The sequence below is a fragment of the Esox lucius genome, chromosome 14, assembly GCF_011004845.1.
Source record: "Esox lucius isolate fEsoLuc1 chromosome 14, fEsoLuc1.pri, whole genome shotgun sequence".
Lineage (NCBI taxonomy): Eukaryota > Metazoa > Chordata > Actinopteri > Esociformes > Esocidae > Esox > Esox lucius.
Genome location: NC_047582.1, coordinates 18,364,830 through 18,384,474, shown reverse-complemented (window position 1 = coordinate 18,384,474; position 19,645 = coordinate 18,364,830). Strand labels below are relative to the sequence as shown.

General features: G+C 41.1%; 1 protein-coding gene across 8 annotated transcripts in view; it reads right to left on the bottom strand.

Moving 5' to 3' along the window:
* Positions 1–215: 215 nt before the first annotated feature.
* The window catches only part of fubp3 (far upstream element (FUSE) binding protein 3), a 32,296-nt gene continuing 12,866 nt past the window's right edge, over positions 216–19,645 (bottom strand). The window contains exons 3-19 of one of the 8 annotated variants that reach the window (XM_010877799.4): positions 18,814–18,847; positions 14,451–14,500; positions 14,058–14,129; positions 13,680–13,737; positions 12,220–12,382; positions 11,720–11,818; positions 11,351–11,558; positions 11,044–11,168; positions 10,797–10,937; positions 10,341–10,482; positions 7,323–7,483; positions 6,998–7,071; positions 6,665–6,738; positions 6,011–6,079; positions 5,077–5,148; positions 1,913–2,046; positions 216–1,673 (exon numbers count right to left, since the gene is read on the bottom strand). In XM_010877799.4, the coding sequence (XP_010876101.1) occupies positions 1,665–1,673; positions 1,913–2,046; positions 5,077–5,148; positions 6,011–6,079; positions 6,665–6,738; positions 6,998–7,071; positions 7,323–7,483; positions 10,341–10,482; positions 10,797–10,937; positions 11,044–11,168; positions 11,351–11,558; positions 11,720–11,818; positions 12,220–12,382; positions 13,680–13,737; positions 14,058–14,129; positions 14,451–14,500; positions 18,814–18,847 (1,685 nt within the window). In that variant the 3' untranslated portion in view covers positions 216–1,664. The remainder of the gene's footprint in view (positions 1,674–1,912; positions 2,047–5,076; positions 5,149–6,010; positions 6,080–6,664; positions 6,739–6,997; positions 7,072–7,322; positions 7,484–10,340; positions 10,483–10,796; positions 10,938–11,043; positions 11,169–11,350; positions 11,559–11,719; positions 11,819–12,219; positions 12,383–13,679; positions 13,738–14,057; positions 14,130–14,450; positions 14,501–18,813; positions 18,848–19,645) is intronic. The other 7 variants (XM_010877800.5, XM_010877801.4, XM_010877802.4 and 4 more) reach the window with 7 other exon arrangements.

The following is a 19,645-nucleotide window of genomic DNA, read 5'->3' as shown; positions in this document are numbered from 1 at the left end:
CTGTCCAACTGGCAAACTTATTGACAAAACATCTCTAAATAAAAGAATTTGACCTTTTTATAAACTCAGTGTATACTATATATGCTCCTCTGTTAGTCTTACAATAGAGCTCTGAGAAAGGTTACGTTCAAACGGAATATTAAGACAAATACATACTGAAATGTCAAAAACAAAGCTTTCAAATGAAAAAGAAAATTTTAACAGAATACAATAAAGGTAGTCTTTTGACGTTTTTAATACACGGTTACCTGTACACATGAGGGGGGAAAACACACTAAAATTAAACATTTCGAAATTATAATATCCCTTTTCATTAAGCAATGAAGTTAATACTAGATTCATTTCTTAACTAATCAATCATACATATATTAGATCACACAAAGTAGAAAGAAAAATCAAGAATTAAAAAGTTATTAGCATTGGACTGTACACTAGTCCACAGTGTGTACTGGATGGGGTGTTAGGGAAACTGGGTGGTACCAAATAAGACAATTTTGATCGTAATACTTAGAATATAAAAAACTACAATTAATTATTACACAGGTAGAATCCAGAGGCTTAGCAGTCTTGAATGATTTAGGTACAGAACATACATAAAAACCTATCATTTCTCATTTTTGTCCATAGCAAGATGCAAAATCAAATTTCAAATTACACATTCACGATCTTTGAACATTTTCAGTATGAAAACAGAATAGAAAAACAGGGACAGTTTTCCTGTGATAATGACTCCATGAAAAAAAAATCTTTGATTTAATTATATATATATATTTTTTTAAATAAAGTATTTAGTCAAGTATCTGAGCATACATACATAGTTTTACAAGATAGCAAAGGCAAAAAAACTCACAATATGCAACATCCCCTTTTCCCATATCAGATCATTGTAATAAAAAAATTATCCATTACATTTTCATATGCCTAAAAAAAATAAATCTAAGAACTACAAGTTAAACGTCTGTCAAAATATTAGAGAATCCATCTTTGTTTCAAAAATGAAATAAGATATTGCACCTTTTTTAAACCAGAGTACAATAAAATGACAATGAAAAACAGAATACAAAGCACATCAGGAATTAAATTAGGAATTGACTGTCATTTGCCAACATCACTCCTTGTATTTTGTAACAAAAGAATACATTATCCTGTAACAAAACATCACAGTTTCATCTCACTGAATTAAAATGCTTTATGTAAAAGGAAAAGAAAACATTTTTTACACATTCTTAAAACATCTTATGACAAAACAAAACAAAAATGTATTCAAGACTGCTAAGCCCATAATTACGATTTTATTGCAACAGAACTAGAAAAAATAGATTATATTGCGTTTGCTGAAATGTTACAACTCCGGGGTTCATTTTGGCGATGTCATTTGAATCAAAAAGGAAAAAATAGAAAACAGAAACAGCTCTCATAAGTCCAAAAGGGATCCCGGAAATTGTCCATTCAAAATAATGGTGTACACAATTTAGTAACAATTAAATGTTCCTGATTTAGAAATTCTTTTTTTTGTTTTTTAAATCGTATAAGTCATTCTACAGCTAGTGTTTCTCACTAAGAAAAAAGTAAGTCTTCAAGGCGTTGCAAATCTAGAAACCTCTGTTACAAAAGGTTTGTTTTCATCCTCAGTGATTCAAAAATCTTCAACTAAAGGGCATCCTCTAATGATCCTGTAAAACATAGGTTCACATCAGTAAAACAGCAATACATTAAACATTCACAAAAACAATTATACGTTACATGTAAAAGCATTCTGGAAATAATTTAGGTTGACGGACTGAACCGTGTAATTGATGCCAGAATGGTTCTCATATTTAAATTAAATCCAGTCTTTAATCCATTAAGCATTCGTAGAGACTTCCTGGGGCATCAACAAGGGCTGGTGGGTTGGAGAGGACTTGGTTCTCACCTGAAGGCCCGGGGTCTGTGTTTGCTGTGCACCCTGGCCATAGTAATGTTGACCCTGCTGTCTATAATACTCCACCCAAGCGGCACTGTAGTCCGAAGGGGGGCTCTGCTGGGAGCCAGGACCTGCTGCCTGACCTGGGGAAATGGACAGGGCATATTAGGAGAACAGGAAGATTCTCACAGGTCATGTAATCAAATGAGCAGTCAATCGGGGGAGAGCGATATGCTATTGGCAATATCAAAAAGCACAGAATTACCCCAAAATGTTTTAATTAGCAGAGATATAGGCGATCCATAATATGAGCTATTGACATTACTGGGCTGTACCAGCTAATAGGCTGGATGTGCAAACCTGTTTCCAAAAAAGTTGGGACGCGGTTTAAAATGCAAATAAAAACAGAATGCGATGTGCAAATAATTTACTCCTATACTTAATTGGAAAGGGTACAAAAGACAACATCAAATGTTAACTGAAAATGTTATTGTTTTTGGAAAAATACAAGCCCATTTTTTATTTCATGCCAGCAACAAGTTTGGGACAGGGGCATGTTTACCACTGTGTTGCATCACCGCTTTCAACAATACTGGAAGTGTTTGGGAACTGAGACCAGTTGTTGTAGTTATGAAAGTGAAATGTCCCATTCTTGCATGATAAAGGATTTCAGCTGCTCAACAGTTTGGGGTCTCCTTCACTGTATTTTGTTTCATGATGTGCCAGATGTTTTCAAAGGGTGCTAAACAGGCCTGTCTGCAGCCCCGATCGGTCACCCAGACTTTTCTTACTACAGAACCATGCTGTTGTGATACCTGCAGAATGTGGTTTGGCATAGTCTTGCTAAAATAAGCAATGCCTTCCCTGGAAAAGACGTTGCCTGGATGGCAGCATGTTGCTCAAAAACCTGTACATATTTTTCAGCATTTATGGTGTTTCCAAAGGTGTGCAAGTCACCCATGCCATGTGCACTAAGGCACCCCCATACCACCACAGACACGGGCTTGTGAATTGTGCACTGATAAGCCGGATGGCCCTTCCTCTTTAATCCGGAGGACAGGGCATCCAAGATCCCCCAAAATAATTTCAAATTCTGATTCAGACCACCGGAGTTTTCCACTTTGCCTCAGTCCATATTAAATGAGTTTGGGCCCAGAAGGCAATGGCGGTTCTGGATCTTTCTATATCGTTTCTTCTTTGCATGGTAGAGTTTTAACTTGCATTTGGGGATGCAGTGACATACTGTGTTCACAGACAATGGTTTTCTGAAGTGTTCCTGAGCCCATGCAATGATGTCAACTACAGAATTGTGCTGCCTGAGGTCCTAAAGATAATGGCCATCATGGCTTTGAGACTCCTCCTCTCAGGGATGCTCTTTTTATACCCAATCATGTTACTGACCTGTTGCCAATTAAGCAATTAGTTGACATTCCACCAGGTTGTTTTTTTAGCATTACACAAATCTTCAAGTCTCTTGTGGCCCCGTCCAAGCTTTTTTGAAACTTGTTGCTGGCATATCCCAAGTGAGCATATTTTTCAAGAAACAATAACATTTCAGTTTTCGCATTTCATCTTGTCCTCGTACTATTTATTGAATATAGGGTTTAAATGATTTGCACATGACGGCATTTTTTTCCTTCACATTTTACACAGCATTCCACCTTTTTTGGAAATCAGGTTCTAGTTTGAAGACAAAGGCCAGAGAAAGTTTACCTTTTAAAAACGGGACACTATTCAGACATAAATACGTGATCTTTTCAGGGATTTTTGTCAAAAGTATCCTAAATCACATTTAGAAAAAAAATATCCATAGAAAGATAACTGTCCCATGATTCTCCAAACATATGCCCTATTATGGGAACTGGCATCTGGAGGATGATGCCAGAAAAACATGGGGTCTTCAAAGGTCAAAACAGGAATAACTGAAAATGCAATCCAAAAAGAGTAGTAACATAGCACAATTCGGATCAATAGGTATCAATTGTTGGGACATAAAAATAGTATTATTAAATGGAAGTAGTACTAAGAAATGAATTGCATTGAAGACGCAGTTGTAGAGCATTTTGTGACGCATGCACTGGATTCATGGAACGTATGCATCAGGTTACATGCGTCATCAGCTTGAATGCTGATGTTATGCTGAGTTATGGCATTATTTTAACAAACATTCTAGTTTCTAAAATAACTAATTTCATGTTTTATTTTCTCATTGTCAGTCAATTGTTCAATAGCTGCATTTAAACTGAATCAGAGGAAGGTTTCTAAGTATCCCAAGAGCTCCCCTCAAAGGTATTCAATGAACTGTTCATCCGCACAATTAAACCTTTTAAATTAAAGCATTTAAAGGATTTTAGGTTTAAAGGCTTAGAGACACACATACCTAATCTTGCACACCCGAAAATGGTAAGGCTACTGATCTTAAAGCAAGAATGAGCTGACACTTGCACTTTCTCTAGCAATGTTTAGTCTTATAGGACACAAAACTACTCAGGACAACTAGCAGAGAAAATACAAATCAATAGAAATACCAATAATATGTATAAATACTATATTAATTCAGATTTTTATTATGCATTGTTGATGGCACCTCGACTCTGCTTGAAGACCCACCGGTTTTCAATATAAACAAGGAATATTTGAAGATACTACTGTAAATGACTGCCCTACAAAGGGGGGGAGGGGGGAATGTAGTAACTAGGTAAACAAGAAAGAATATCTGGCAAAAATCTGACTCCAAACACCAATATCTAATCAACTGTCTTGTTTTCGTGATAGGGAACTAAACATGAGAATATACCTTTCCATTACACAATACCTAAGATGTCAGTATATTTTGCTGTCAGACGCAGACATCTGCCAAGAACGGCCAACTGTATTTCACTGAGACTATACGTGAGTGGCCTTGATCAAACACGGCTAACAAAGAGGTAGGCTACAGACCTCCAAGCAGCAAATGCTGAGTGTTAATAACGTGACAGATGTTTCTCATCCAATAAGTGGGCCTTGTCTAATGCATCCACAAAGCACAGTGATTATTTCAAATAATCTGCAGGACAAGAACAGTACTCATCACAAAATTGTCTGTCTGCCCGCTCTTATCTGTGGCACAGAAAACACAGACTGCGCTATAATCACCCAGCAACCGTAATACAGCCACATGAGTGCAGTCTTACTCTGTTTCTTGTAGTACTCCTCCCAGGCTTTACTATAGTCAGGACCACTGCTCTGGGCTTGGCTCTGCTGACCTGTACACAGGACAAAAACAAGGGTCAATACATAGCCTGTTTACTATTTAAAAAAAAATGTTTCAACTAATATATTAATTTATTCAAATAAAAAAAAAAGTGGCTGATCAACTGAAGAATGTGCCTTGATACTAAGCAATCCAGCTGAACAACCAAATCCTTTTTTATCAAGTGAGTGAAACAAAGCAAAAACAAGCAAAATGTCTTCTGCAGACGGTTTTGAAGTCTAATATAGAGACACGTCCAGGACACAGGTGGTTGGGGACATCAAGGCAGAAACTAGAGGACAGCGGTCAGCGCAGACAAGTATTTGACAAGTGGATGACCGAAGGCCCTCCAATGGCCTTCCAAACCAACCAGGAAAAGATACCCAGACAAATGAACGTTGGCCTGGACAATTTGTTTTTCAAAATGTATGAGCTTGAAGTGAAATAACTGCTGCTCTATTTCCCTATACATGTCCAATAACATAGCATTAACATAATGAGACAAACCTGTGAATTTCCTTATGGGACAGAAATACAAAGATTTCTGCATTTCACTTGGAGAAATGGGCCATCAACATTTCCCAGTTGTAAGCAATCTACAATATCCTGAATTCCTAGCAACTCCTAAAAGATCTGGAATATCTACCCACCTACTTGTACGATCGAGCAAACAGCAAAACACAAGGCCACAATAGTTGCTACGAAATATCGAAGACCAAAAAAGACAGCAAAGTGTCTAGTGACAGATTCGGGTATTAGGCCCTCAAAAAAGAAATGAAAGTGAGACTTAAGGAGTTACACAAAACAAAGAACAAGGGGTTATATGTCAGTATTAAGTGCCCTTCACTTTTCTTCCAAAGAAGACTGACACTTGCCTATCTTTTTATAATACTGCTCCCATGCTTTGGAATAGTCCACCTGGCCAGTCTGGGATCCATTGAGACCTGCAACCAGACACAGATAAACCTGTTGGAGGACAGAGTTACTGCATGAGGGCCTTTCAGGAGAGGCTGTGGCTTACCATCCAGACATGGCCCAATGTGTCCTACTGGTTTTGGCTTCTACCACATAACCCTACCACATCCCCATGCATAACTAAGACCTCCATGGAGGGACAAAGATCCTTGAAAATGCGCACTATTTGGCTCTTGCAGAGCGAGGAAGGTTTCTCACATTCAGTCCAGATCTAGGCAGTTAACCACATCTTCAACCGGCCACATTCAGCCCATATCCAGACAGTTAACCACATCTTCAACCTGCCAACAGGAGTGCCAATACCTGTATGAACTAGCCCTGAACACAACTCATTCCTCATACCCTACCAAATTACTACTGAAGTGTCTGTTAAAGAACAGTGTAGCTTCAGACAGCAGAAACTATGATACAAGGCTAGTTGAAATTCTGCAATTACTGTCCATTTTCTCACCTAAAAACCCTTTGGGAAGGACATACACATATTGGAACTGAGACATTGATAGAATTGTTATTGGATTCCCATTTGTACATTGGAATCAGGAAGGTGGACTTACTGGGGTCCTGCTGGCCCTGAGGCCACGTTTGATATGTTGTGCCCCATCCTCCTGTCAGGAATGTCTGGGGGCCACTGCCACCACAAAGAAAAAAGATGCTTGTTAATTCCAGAGTCCGTTTCACATATGATGTTATAAATTGGTTACATTCATTATTTTACTTTGGTCGGGTGTTAAAGAAGCATTCTGGAATTGTCGGCCACAGGTTGTAAGAGCGGCGGTTAAGATGTAAAGACTTACTTGTAATATGACCAAAAGTTATGACCGAGGCTTCTAGCCACAAGAGTAGGAAATAGAAAGACAGTAAAATGTGGAGAAAAAGCAGCTACTCACTTTTGATGAGGGGTGGCTTGTCCTTGGCCAAAGGGGTTCACACTAAAACTGCTGCTGCCCCCCATTCCCGAGGCCTAGACAAAAGGGGGGAGGAGATACAGACCACACCTGTGGTTAAATGGAGAGCAAGGCCAAAGAGCATGGCTGGCCGCTGACACTCCATTAAGTCCATCTGATGGATGCTTCATGTTTAACCCCAGGAGACATACTGGGGAACGGTACAGCCACAGGAACCAGTCACAACTCGCATCGGACATGCGCCCTCATGAATATCAGGCCAAACAAGAGATTCAGGGGAGAGAAGAGGGCATGAAAGACCACCTACCCCGATCTTCTCATCGATCAGCTGACGAGCCATCTCCATCTGCTGGGGGGTGCCACGGATGGAGAAGATGCGCACGTTGGGGTCAGTGTTGGGAGGGGGGTTTCTCTGCAGCTCCACATGCGCTCCAGACTGCTGGTTAATGTTCTTGATGGTTTCTCCACCTTCAAAAAGTAGGTAATTAGTGAATTTTACCTTTAATGATGTATTGAAAAGCTCACGCAGTGGCTCTGCGGCTGTCTGAGTGGACCCTTCATGCTTAAAGTGTACCTAAATCCATGTGACTGGGGTATTCAGAGCAGTAGTGATACCTACAGAGACCATGGCATGTGTCCTAGGGCTATATAACCATTCTATATTAACATCCGTGCTAATCAGAAACAAAGGCTGACAACACTTCCTCACGCAGGCTGTCAAATCTGATCGCAGCTTCCTGAAGTGTGGAGCTGATCAATTACACCAGTAGGAAGAAACAGCTGGGGGAGAAAGAGGAAATTAAAGCGTATCCTCTTTTTGGGATATCATTTGTCTCATTTTGCCCTTTTCTTGCCTGACTCCATGGGGTGATGTGTGGCGAGGAGGGAGTATACTACCCCCCCCCCCCCCCCCCCCATCCCAGTGAAAGGACCTCAGAAGCTTCCCAAGGGGACACCAGGGATGTCCCAACATCAATTACACATTTGTTCACTGGTGGCTGACATTGTACTGACCCCGGCTGACCTCGCCGTGAAAATGCTCATCGAAACCTCTTCACCTCCAGTAGCCTCCTCCCTGATGCCAATAGACTACACATGGGCCATTAACTCATTGTCAACCAAATTAAACTTCTGCCTTAATGAAGCCATTATGAGGTCCCCCCCAGTCAGACAGCAGAGGGAATGAAGAGCCAAACCATTCAATCCATGGACCGGGCCTCTGCAGGGCCACATCATACAGCTGGTTTAGTGAGCAGCACAAAAAGGAAGGGACACAGTGCAACTGGTAAGGGTTAGGGGTGAGGGACCGGACCAGTTGGCCACCAGTATGGTAAAATCAACAATGCACTGACGTTTTAAGTGAGAAGACCTCATTGTAAAGGAGAGGCCAATGTGTGGGCACTCCAGGAATGCTTAATTAAAAGCCAATTTGACTGGGCTCCGTGAGGGCGCGGCAGTCTAAGGCACTCCAGTGTAATGTCCAGTTCCAGCCACCATGGGGGGGGTGGGGGGTGTAGTCGCCTGCAAATTCTGCTGCGTCATTGGCCGGAGGAATTCTCAAGACATGACAGTTTTGGCATAACTAGTTGAGGGAGCAGTGTGGTAAGAATCAAAATGTCAGACCTCGGGTTCAACTCATCAGGCTTGGGTGAGACCTGACGTACATTTGGAATTGTGCTACCGGTCTATGAACTTATACTGGCAGAGGTTCCCACCATGCCCCCCAAATCCCAACCATGCAACAGACTGATTTAACTTCTTTTGCACCAGAACCAACAGCTAATAATACATAACACTTTACAGGGAAAAAATTACGTTGGGCATTTAATAGTCAGGTAAAATCGATAAATGCAGAGAGCAGGGTGTTGTACTGTGGTATATAAAAAATAACTATAGTTTAGAGCAATAAACAGTTGTGATCAATTCCACTAGAAAGCAAAGCAAGTTAAAAGCTGAGAAGCGGGAGGGTCGTGGTGGGTGGGTGAGTCTCAACAGTGTGTACTGGAGGCGGGTGGGGGGGTCAAGCAGCTGCATAAAGGCATCGTAAAGATATTAATCACCTTAGGCTGACAGGGCCCAGACCCACAGACATATTGGACCAGTTCATATGCTAATGAAGGAGGGGGAAGCTACGCCCAGGTTTATTTGCCCACCCCTCACAAAAGGGCACTTGGCATTTCGATTGGCTCGTTTCTATTATAGGTAGCGCCCCCCCCCCCCACGAACGACACCCACTGTGGCACACAAACATCCATAGGACAGGCACACAGCTCAGGGCTCCACCAAAGCGCAATGGTCAATGACTTTTAAATAGCTGGCAATGGAGTGAGCATGAATAGCCAATAAGCTAATTTGTCTCATTCTTCCCCTCACTCCACTGGGCTGAAAGGGCCTCATTAGATGCATGGCAACCTTCCACTTGATTGAGGGCTGATATTATGAACCTTTAACAATTAATGTCACATTACATTCATTATCCCCTTCATTATTACTCATTATCCCCATCATTAAGCCTTTAGGGAAGGGGACAGAATGCCACTTGTGCTATGAGTTTAGTCAGTTGGGGGAAGTGCCATTGAGAAACCGCTACCAGGGGGTGTGAGCTTTAACACATTAAAAAGACTGTGACATCCTTAACATTAACAAAAATACCTTAAAAAATTAATTCACAAAATGAAAACAGTACAGTAATCACCTAACATGTTCCCGTGAAAAAAACGACCGAATGTGTCAATGCTGTAATGTCTAATGAACTGTACTGTAGCCACTTAATCAGCTGGAGCTGCATCACACATGCATACAGACAGAAGCAGGAATGTTCATAGTTATGAGAAACCAGAGACAGTACGCCTGATATGAACTTGTTGCAATCTATTGTCTATTCTAATTACTTAGTAGTTGTAACCGCATCAAACTGAGAAAAGCCACAGTCCATTAACGCTAGCTTGGAATAATTGACAATTTCAAACTTTCAGCTGTTTTTCCAACTTGTTTGGTGCTTTAGCCTGTCCTCATTTTATCATTTAGTTATATAAACTCCTAATAACTTATATTATTGTGCTGGGGGATATGAGGGATGTACTACTAACTTTTCTCAGTCTCCTCCAGTTTAAAATTTTAGGAGGAGATGAGGTCCTGTAAAAAGGGCTTTATAAATAAATTTGATTGAAATTTGATTATTACCTTACAGAGCCTATTATACTTTAATTGGTTATTGAATGGATAAATCTATCCAAATAATGACTAAATGTTATTGTATGTTAAAGACCTTGAAAGCAGACAAGTTAAACAAGTGAAATCATTTCCATGGCACATGCATTCTCACCTTTCCCAATCACCAGGCCACACTTGTCAGCAGGTATCGTATATGTCACTTCCTGCAGCCCCCCGGGCGTGCCCATATTCCAGTCCCCACGACCTCTGCCCCGGCCTCTGGGACCTACGGGACCCCCAAAGCCATCCCGCTCCTGTAAAGAAACAACGAGTGACTACAAGTCCTTGAAGAGCTCAAACACTTGACACATGACATTTTACACAGTTAACTTGCACACGCCCATATCACCAGTGCGGCCATGTCTGACATGGCTTCATTATCACAATAGTCTCTTATTGTCAATTACTCCATTGTGGGCCCAACAGAAAACTGGGTGCCACCCTGTGGAGGACTAATTAGGCCACAAAGCTGAAGACGAGGCCCACCCTTCCAGTGTAGGTTCTGTGCTCAGGGGCAATGGGTCAGGTGACAGAGGGTGATTAGGCAAAGACCCACTGCCCCCATTACCTGTCTGTACACCTGTCTCAGGAGGTCTTCCCCACCTCCACCTCCACCCAGCCACAGGGCCAAGGGTTCCAGGGAGGTCTGAGTGGAGGCCAGGCTGGCCCTATCCAGGAGCCAGCCGGCAAGGGACTGGGCGGGGGACTGCTACACGAGCAACAAGGGAGTTTAAGGGGGCATGGTTGACTTCAGAAAGACAGCTAACCCTGTTGGTGAAATGAAACAATGACAGTGGTGGTCTGCAGTGCTGTACCTGTACCTGTGCCGTGTGGACCAGCTCGTTGATGAGATGCACTGCATGCTGGCAGCGATCTGGCTGGCCCATCACTTGGGCGATCCGGTCAGGGCTGATGCCATCATCTGAATGAGAGGGAGACACTAGTCAGAAAGGTTACATTAAAGACCACGCGTTTAGCCAGGTCAGGGTATCCCAATCACACACAGTAATATCAGCAGGCATCAAGACCACCTTGTGTGTGGTCGAGTCCAATTAGAGGAGGCCATTTGATTAATCACCTTGGATTACAGAAACAGCTTTTAGTGACTACAGGGCATCTCACCTGGTTTGAACTGGATTCTGACTCCAGCATCGTTCTGGATCTTCTTGATCATCTCTCCGTTCCGGCCGATGACGATGCCCACAGCAAACCTGGGGACTGCCACGTCCAGGCTGCTTCCCCCCAATCTGGAGCCAAAATCCCCCCTGGCGGCCCGGAAATCTCCCTGGTCCTTGTCCCGAATGATCTCCACCACCAGCTCTCGTGCTTGCTGCAGAACAAGAAGGTTTCATATGGTGAAATACAAGAACGCAAATGCCTTGAATCCTCCATCGTTGCCTCCTTGAAATGCATTTTCCTACAAGGCATCCTTAGATGCATTCCCATATGAGGCAGAGGAACAGACACAAGAGCCAGGTTTGAGTGACTGACCTGTACTTTGTAGGGATCCCCAGTGATTCTCAGGGGTTTGTCTGCCCCAGTGGGCATGGGGCCATCCTGGATCATTATCATCTTTACTCCTGTTCGTTCCTATGGAACATCAAAAGAGAATAATCAATTTAAAGATGGCATAAATTCAACCAGGAATGAACTCATAAGCGCTGTGTATTGAATGCAGCCTAGAGAAGGTAGCTGGCTAAGCATGTCATCAATAGCAAGGCTAATTCACTTAACGTGCAGGCTGTAGCCTACTTTCTCCAAAAGCATTCAGTTTCAACAGCCAGGTTATTCCTGGGTTGCTTGTTGTAGCCTACTCATTTGCCAATGTAATCTGAAAGTAATGTGATTGCAAAGCAACACACCCGTCTCCTTATACTGCATAAGACTAAGACTTGTTTTTAAAGTACAATATAATTAAGAAAGGAGCATGTTCATAACACACATGCGCATTATCCAGCCAACAGAATGTCCAGGCCCCCCTGCCACCCTACCTGCAACTGTTTAATGGTGTCCCCTCCCTTGCCAATGACTAGGCCCACTTTGCTGGCAGGGATTAAGATCTCCTGGATTGCACTGTTGCCGTCCATCTCGCTGTGAAAGCCTGGGCCATTCCGACACCGGTCCACGATCTGGCTCAGCAACCTCTTGGCCTGCCTGGTCAGAGAATGGGGACACAGTCCACTAATTTCTATGCTCATGACCAGATGAACCAAGCATACAAACAACAAACGTCAAGTTCCTTAAACAATATATTAAATAGTCAAGGGGCCATCAGCTATCAACACAAACGTACATCTGATAGTGATTATGGTTAAGTAGAGAAGGGCGAAACAGTCTGATGATTAAACTATCATTTAGATCAGAGATGATTCATTACCTGGCTTACTCTAATATACATGTCTCACTTTTCAGCTTAAATGACAAGATAATTCTGCTATATCGATAGAAAATGCATACACTTTAGACCAGGGAAAAAGTACTTCTGCAAAAATTCCACAATAATCACATTCTTGAATGTTGTCAAGCTCTTGTTTGAGACCACAAATCTGCTAAACTGATTAAAATATATCAGTAATAGATGAAAATATATAGAAAATACTGATTGAGTTAGAAAAGCACAACCGGTTACATAAGCTCCCATACAAGTCCAAGGAACTCTGGAGAAGGTAATAAAGTTGCTAAAGCACTGGAAGTACCCATGAAAACAGTGGGAAAACAGTGGGCTCTATCATTGGAAAACAGAACATATTTGGAACCCTGCTACCTCCCTAGAGATAGCAGTCCAGCCAAACTAAGTAACCGGGCAAGAAGGGCCTTGGTCAGGGAAGAGACCAACAACTTGGACACTAGTAAAGCTCCAGACCTTTTCTGCAGAGATAGGAGAACATGCCAAAAGGACAACCATCTCCACAGCACACATTCAAACGTATGGTAGGTAGCTAGGCAAAATAAATTCCTGTATAAAAGGCATATAACATGATGCTTTGAGTTTGCACCAAAATTTAAGTTTGAGGCCTGAATTACAAGTGCTACATCCGGCAAAAAGAAGCTACTGCTCATCACCTGGCCAATACCATCTATTGTGAAGCACGGTAGTGGGACCATCATGCTATGGGGATGCTTCTGAGCAGCAGGGATTGGAAGACTGATCAGGAATGAGGGAAGGATGAAGAGGGAATACAGATAGGTCTGACAAGAACCGGATACACAGCGCAAAGGACCTCCAATTTGGGCTGTCATCTTTCAACACAAAACAGACAAGCCTGTAGCTTTGGACAAGTCAGTGAATGTCCTCGGGTGTAGATAGATGGCAAAAATATAACTGATCAATTATATAATTCAGTTTACAATAACAATGTGGAGAAAGTTAAGGAGTTTGAATAATTTCCAAAGAATGCACCCATCTACTAGCTTGTTTCCAAGTGCTGGTGGGGAATGCAGTGTAACTTACTCAATGTTCTCTGGGCTTCCAGTCAGGGTACATGGCCTGTCCATCATGCCACCGCTGTCTGTTAATCACAAAATATAGGTCCAATTTCCATACTTTCCATACTCATACTAATTGCTAAAATGCCACATTACAAATTTTTGGTTTTTATGTTCATGAAGTGGCATGGTGATTTCACTAAATGTCAAAATGTACTGCATATTTAAATGTTTTTCACAAGCATAACCTGTTGAGCATGTTAGGTGATGCCACAAATTCAGGGTAGTTTGGGACCTTTTGGAAACATGACCACCACCAACAGAAACTACCATACTAGCTACACAGTCAAGCATCTATCGGACTCAAGAACAATGGTCGACAGTTTCTTTATGCAGCACTAACCTGCAGCAATCTGGATCTTGCAGCCTGACTCCAACTGAATTCTGGTGATCTGCTCTCCTCCTCTTCCAATGACTGAGCGTGGGGGAGATTAGTATTAAACAGACCTGGTGATTTGAGCGCTTTATGCCGATTGGCTGAACGATGTATTTGATTAACCACAGGTAAGACAAAATATTCTAATTACTTTGATAACCAGTTTATAGCAACAAGGCACCTCAGAGGCTACTCATATTATTAGCCATATACAAATTACACCCCCTCAGGCAATATTCTTTAAATATCCCAGCCATTGTTAGTTAATAAAGACACCAAACAGTAAATGCAAAGAACAGAAGTTGTAGAAAATACTCCCATATACATTATGACCATCAACAGCTAAATAGCTTAACTTACTGAATCCAACCATCTTATCAGGCACTTTGAAGTCTTCTGTCATAATAGCCCTGTAAGAGAAAATGACAGATGCTTCAGTACAAATTCACTGTCTGTGACGTAGCATGGCCCACTTAATTACAGCTCATACACAGATAAGGCCTGAAGGGACTGGTCACAGGGCGAGGCTTCTATTAACTCACTCTATGCCCTTCTATACACCTAAAATAAACTCTGTTGAATACATGCTGTGAAACAGTTACCTCATAGGTTATATATTATGGACATTCTCTGATATTACAAACGCAAAAACTCAAAGCGCCTTCAACTGGTTCAAGTATTGATCAACTAAATGATGGTCCCATGTTAGCATACTAGGTAGCATGTCGGGCAGTCACCAACTAAATTTTTTTTATCCTTGACTGAATTAAACACATTTCTAAATGTCATTTAATGTTAAAAAACACAGGGTGCTTAGATGCTTTAAACGACTGTTTGATGAAATAAGAAAATAGTCACGAGGAGAATTGCCAAGACAACCAGAAATAAAAATATTTTTTTCCGGCAGCTGCTGGCCTTCCCAGATTCAACCACTATAACATTACTTCCAATGATTATCCTAATGTTGCTGAATGCTGATAGGCTACAAAAATGCCCCTGTTGTAACTGAGAAGTGAAATCAAAGTAATGTACAAATGAACAATTTTTTTACCTGCACACCAGCAGAGTGCATCAATTAAATGGCACACACTGGAAAGTAACCTATATTTCTGAACCGCTGATATCCACCACAGGAAAATGGTCTTATTGAAGATTAAGTTCAGCATGTTACACTATAGAATGCACCAGTACAACACCTGGAAGATGAGGGGCAAACTGCACGCTACAGAGAGGTGTGGCATGGCAGGAGAAGGTTCTCGGACTGAGAATGCCATTGGATTTTGATGGGTTTATTTCATCTCCTTTAAAATGGGAATTTTAAAAGGAAAAACCTTGAACCTGGCTTCAAGTACGATTATACACCACATCACTGTATATTTGAAAAGAACCAGATAAGCTGAAGGGCTTAATTCTTGGTAAAATCCTAAAACCAGACTTAGTAAGGCCAAAGCCCAAACTTAAGCGCACAAATAGCCCATCTCTTAAATAGGCCTGCTACCTATGACTACTTTCAAGGCCCCATTCTTTGTCCGGCATTAGTATATCTGCACACAATCTTGCTTGGGATATAGTCAGGTATTATGATTAGTACATGTATATGCTGGGATTGTCCACAACTCTTCCAAATCTATTCAAAATTGTCTGCAACATGATTCTCTACCATTTCTATGGTCTCCCGCACAAGAGGCCGCAGTTACCCGACAATGAAAAATAAAGTAGGCTAACCTACTGTAAACTGATTTTTGCGGAGTTTGCATTAAAGTGATGGAGTGCTTCCATACCACAGATTTGTCAGACTTTTAGTCTGAAGGTCAGATAAGACTCTCACAAAGTATAGCTACATTTGAAGGGAGTCAAATCAATGGCTACAATTGAACTGAAGTTAATTTATTCTGCAAAACAGGCAATGCCTCATTACAATAATTTTGGAAAATAATATTAAATAATTTTATTACCGTGGCCTCATCTGCCTGAACACTAACATAACAATACAGAATTTTAGCAGCATGTTTTAGCAACAGACTAAGCCATTTAGCCAGGCGGATGCGACCACTTGACTACACAGTGAAGAGTTCTGCAACTGAGTAGTAGAATTGGGACTAGGGCTGTCACTATCAGTTTCACTACACGATTGTGGCCAAAATAATTAACGGTAACAATATTATCGCAGTATCTATAGACAGTCTAATGGGTTTTTTCTTATTCCCCTTTTTTGGCAAATGAATTACACTCAAAATACGAGTGTATGGAGGTGGAGAGCCTGTAACCATAACGGTACAAATAAAAAAGCGTACAAAAAGAACAATCACACTTAGGTAGTGAAAAGGCAACGAGACGAACAGATTAACAAAAGATCCACAAGGCCTAACACCGAGAGGAGTTTTTGGAATAATACAAAACATTTTAGTCTAATGAATAGGCTACGAAAAGGCATTAATTCAAACGCTAGGTCCAGACACGTCCAAATATATAGGTCCAGACACCTAGTTTAAGCACAGGCATCGTTTGTCCATGAATAAGCTATGGAAAAACCGAGAGGAGTCTTTAGAAAAATACAACATCCTTTTTCCCATGTAAATAGGCTAAAAAAACAGCATGCCTTTGCGGATCTCTCTGGCAATTGAGTGGGGCTAACAAGTTGATTTCAACACCTGCACATAGTTCGTCTTCTTGTTTAAGCAGTTTGTTTATAGCTGACATAAGCTATAGAAAAACCAAAAGGCGTTTCGAGGAAAATACATCAGTTATGCCTAGCGAATACGATATTATCTTGTGTAAGTAACTTGACTTAAACAAGTGTCAAACAATAAGTTGGGGTCAATTTGGTTTCCATTCTTAGGAATGGTTAAGATTTGGAGCTTAGTTTTCATCACCATTGCCAGGGACCCCCCCCCCCCCCACCCACCTGTGCATAACATCTATCACTACCTGATTTCCAACATCCAATGTATACAGTGCCTATGGAAAGTCGTCAAAAACCTTTTTATAGACTGCAAAATAATGCAGTTCAATCATTTTAAAATTCAATCTACAAACAATACCCCATAATGACAAAGATCAACAGGTTTTGAGGTGTCGATTTAATGAAAATCATACGGAGACCTTTAATACAGTACTTTGCAGAAGTGTCAGCAATCAGAGCTTCAACTAATTGAATACCAGGATTTCTCCAATTCCTCCTGGTAAAACCGCTAAAGTGGTCAGACTGGATGAGGAGTAAGTGAACTGCAATCTTCAGGTCTCACTATAGATTTTGAACAAGGTTAAAGTCCGGGCTTTGGCTGGACCACAAAAGGACATTGACAGACTGGGCACTGAATCAGATTCTTTAAGGGCCACTATTTTCTGTTTATGCTTCTTTTGATCCTGATGAGTATCCAAGTACCTGACATTGAGAAGCAGCCACACAACATGCTTCCATCACAAAGATTTACCGTAGGGATGGTATAAGCCTGGAGCAGTACCATGATTGTGAGAAGTAACGCTTGGTACTGAGGCCTCAAATGTCGTTCTCATCCTTTAGGCAGAATGTCAAATGCCTTTTACTCAGGAGTGACTTCCATCTAGTCAGTCTACCATACAGGATTGATTGAGGGCACGCTGCAGATACGGTTGCCCTTCTGGCGGGTTCTACCATCTCTGCAGAGAAACTCTGAAGGTCTTGGTTTGGATGGACAGCCAGCACTAGGAAAAATCTTGGTGGTCCTGAACTTCTTTGATTACACAATGATGGAGTAAAATATTTTTTGGGGGGCACAGCTCAACACAAGTCTTCTGTCCACTGAGAGTTCTTTGGACTTAATGGCTTTTCACTCTGACATGCATAGGGTGTACGGACAGGTGCGCCTCTTCCACAGGTAGATTCCAAAGATCTAGAAACATTAACATCAATTTTGAAAACAATTTGCTTTGTCATTATGGAGTATTTTCTGTAGGTTAGTGACAGCCTTTCAAAATCAATAATAAAAATGTGTCTATAACAAAATCTGGAGATTGTAATGTAGTCTGAATACTTTCTTAGCACTGCAGACTATTGAGTTTTAATGCCATTTCCAATCAAGTCTTTCCCAACCAAGTCCTATATTCCATGAAGAGAAATGTGTACCTCAATTTAGGCCTCACTGCAGTGAGACCCAGATCATAATCTTCCCTCCCTCTCTCACTTGACCCTGCCATGCTGCTGCCGTCATTGCAACCATTTGTAGACCTACCCAACTAACATCAGGCCTATCAATCCTTGTATGCTGCTGCAGCACAACAACTTTAATAAAGATATGTCAAGGGCACATGATTTTATTGCTTTTCATTTAGATCAGCAAACATCTACATACCATTTTGGTTACGTTTGGTTAGCTAGTCATCTATCATAGATGACATTTCTTGCCAACTACCTGACTACATCTGATGTTAAACCCTATCAGGTGCAGACTTGTTAATTTTAAAAAGGCATTATGGAAAAATGAAACAAATACAGGAGTAAATAATATCAATGTCAAAACACAGATTTTCTAATCTAAATATTTAGCATACAAATCAGATATATATTCGGCCTGCAATCATTTTTTATTCGATTACACTTGTTTATATTTACATTCAAATTGCTGACTGAGACTGAATTGACCCCAACCCAGACCAAGGCAGTAATGAGGTTGACAACATGATTGACCTACTGTTAATTTAAATCTACTCACACCCAACAAAACAAAGTCATGAGAAGGCCTACCTTTGATGTACCATTCCTCCGAGCTGGTTACCTACTGAGAAACGATAAGATGGAGAAAAGGGCAAAACAATTCACTTTGAGATAAAATAAACCCCAGCTGAATAATATGAAATAAAAACCACTGCAGGATTTATTCAGTGAGGACTGGATACAAACGGATGGATGGCTCGACACAGCAGGAGGGTGCGCTGCTATGGAAATGAAGCGTGTGCATGGTTCAAATGTAGTAGCCAGGTCACTGCTCATCAGCATTGACTTGCATTTTGAAAGGTTGCAATGATATGAAGTTCACTCAATTTTATGGTTGTTTTCACATTTAGTTGCTGGAAATGCAGTGGGATAAAGAAATGAAATAGAATGCCTATCATGAATATAAAGTAGGTATTGTGTGTCAATTCACACAAAGACATGGCTCTGTGGTGGACGAGCGCTCGGCCAGCTCAGGGCTCTGCAACCCAGTTCCTATGGAGCTACCTTAACATACATGTTTTCAATCCACCCATAGCAGTATAAAACATTGAATTACACAAACTAGGTACTGTAATAAAGTTTGGAGACAGGACAGTAGCTCTTCAGGAACAAGGTTGAAGTGCCAGTTTAAAGTGTTAGACCATACATGTAACAAAAAAGATTATAAGATTAAGGACTAACAAGGATATGTACGGATATTATATATAGTGTAACAAAGCCAGTCAAAGATCCACCAGAATTGCACTGTTCAGCTATGCATTCAAAGCAAAAATATAAAAAGGAGCAAGACGAAATACATACATTTTGGTACATATGGTTACAAGCTTCTTTCCAACATTGTGCAAAACTCTGCCACGCAAGA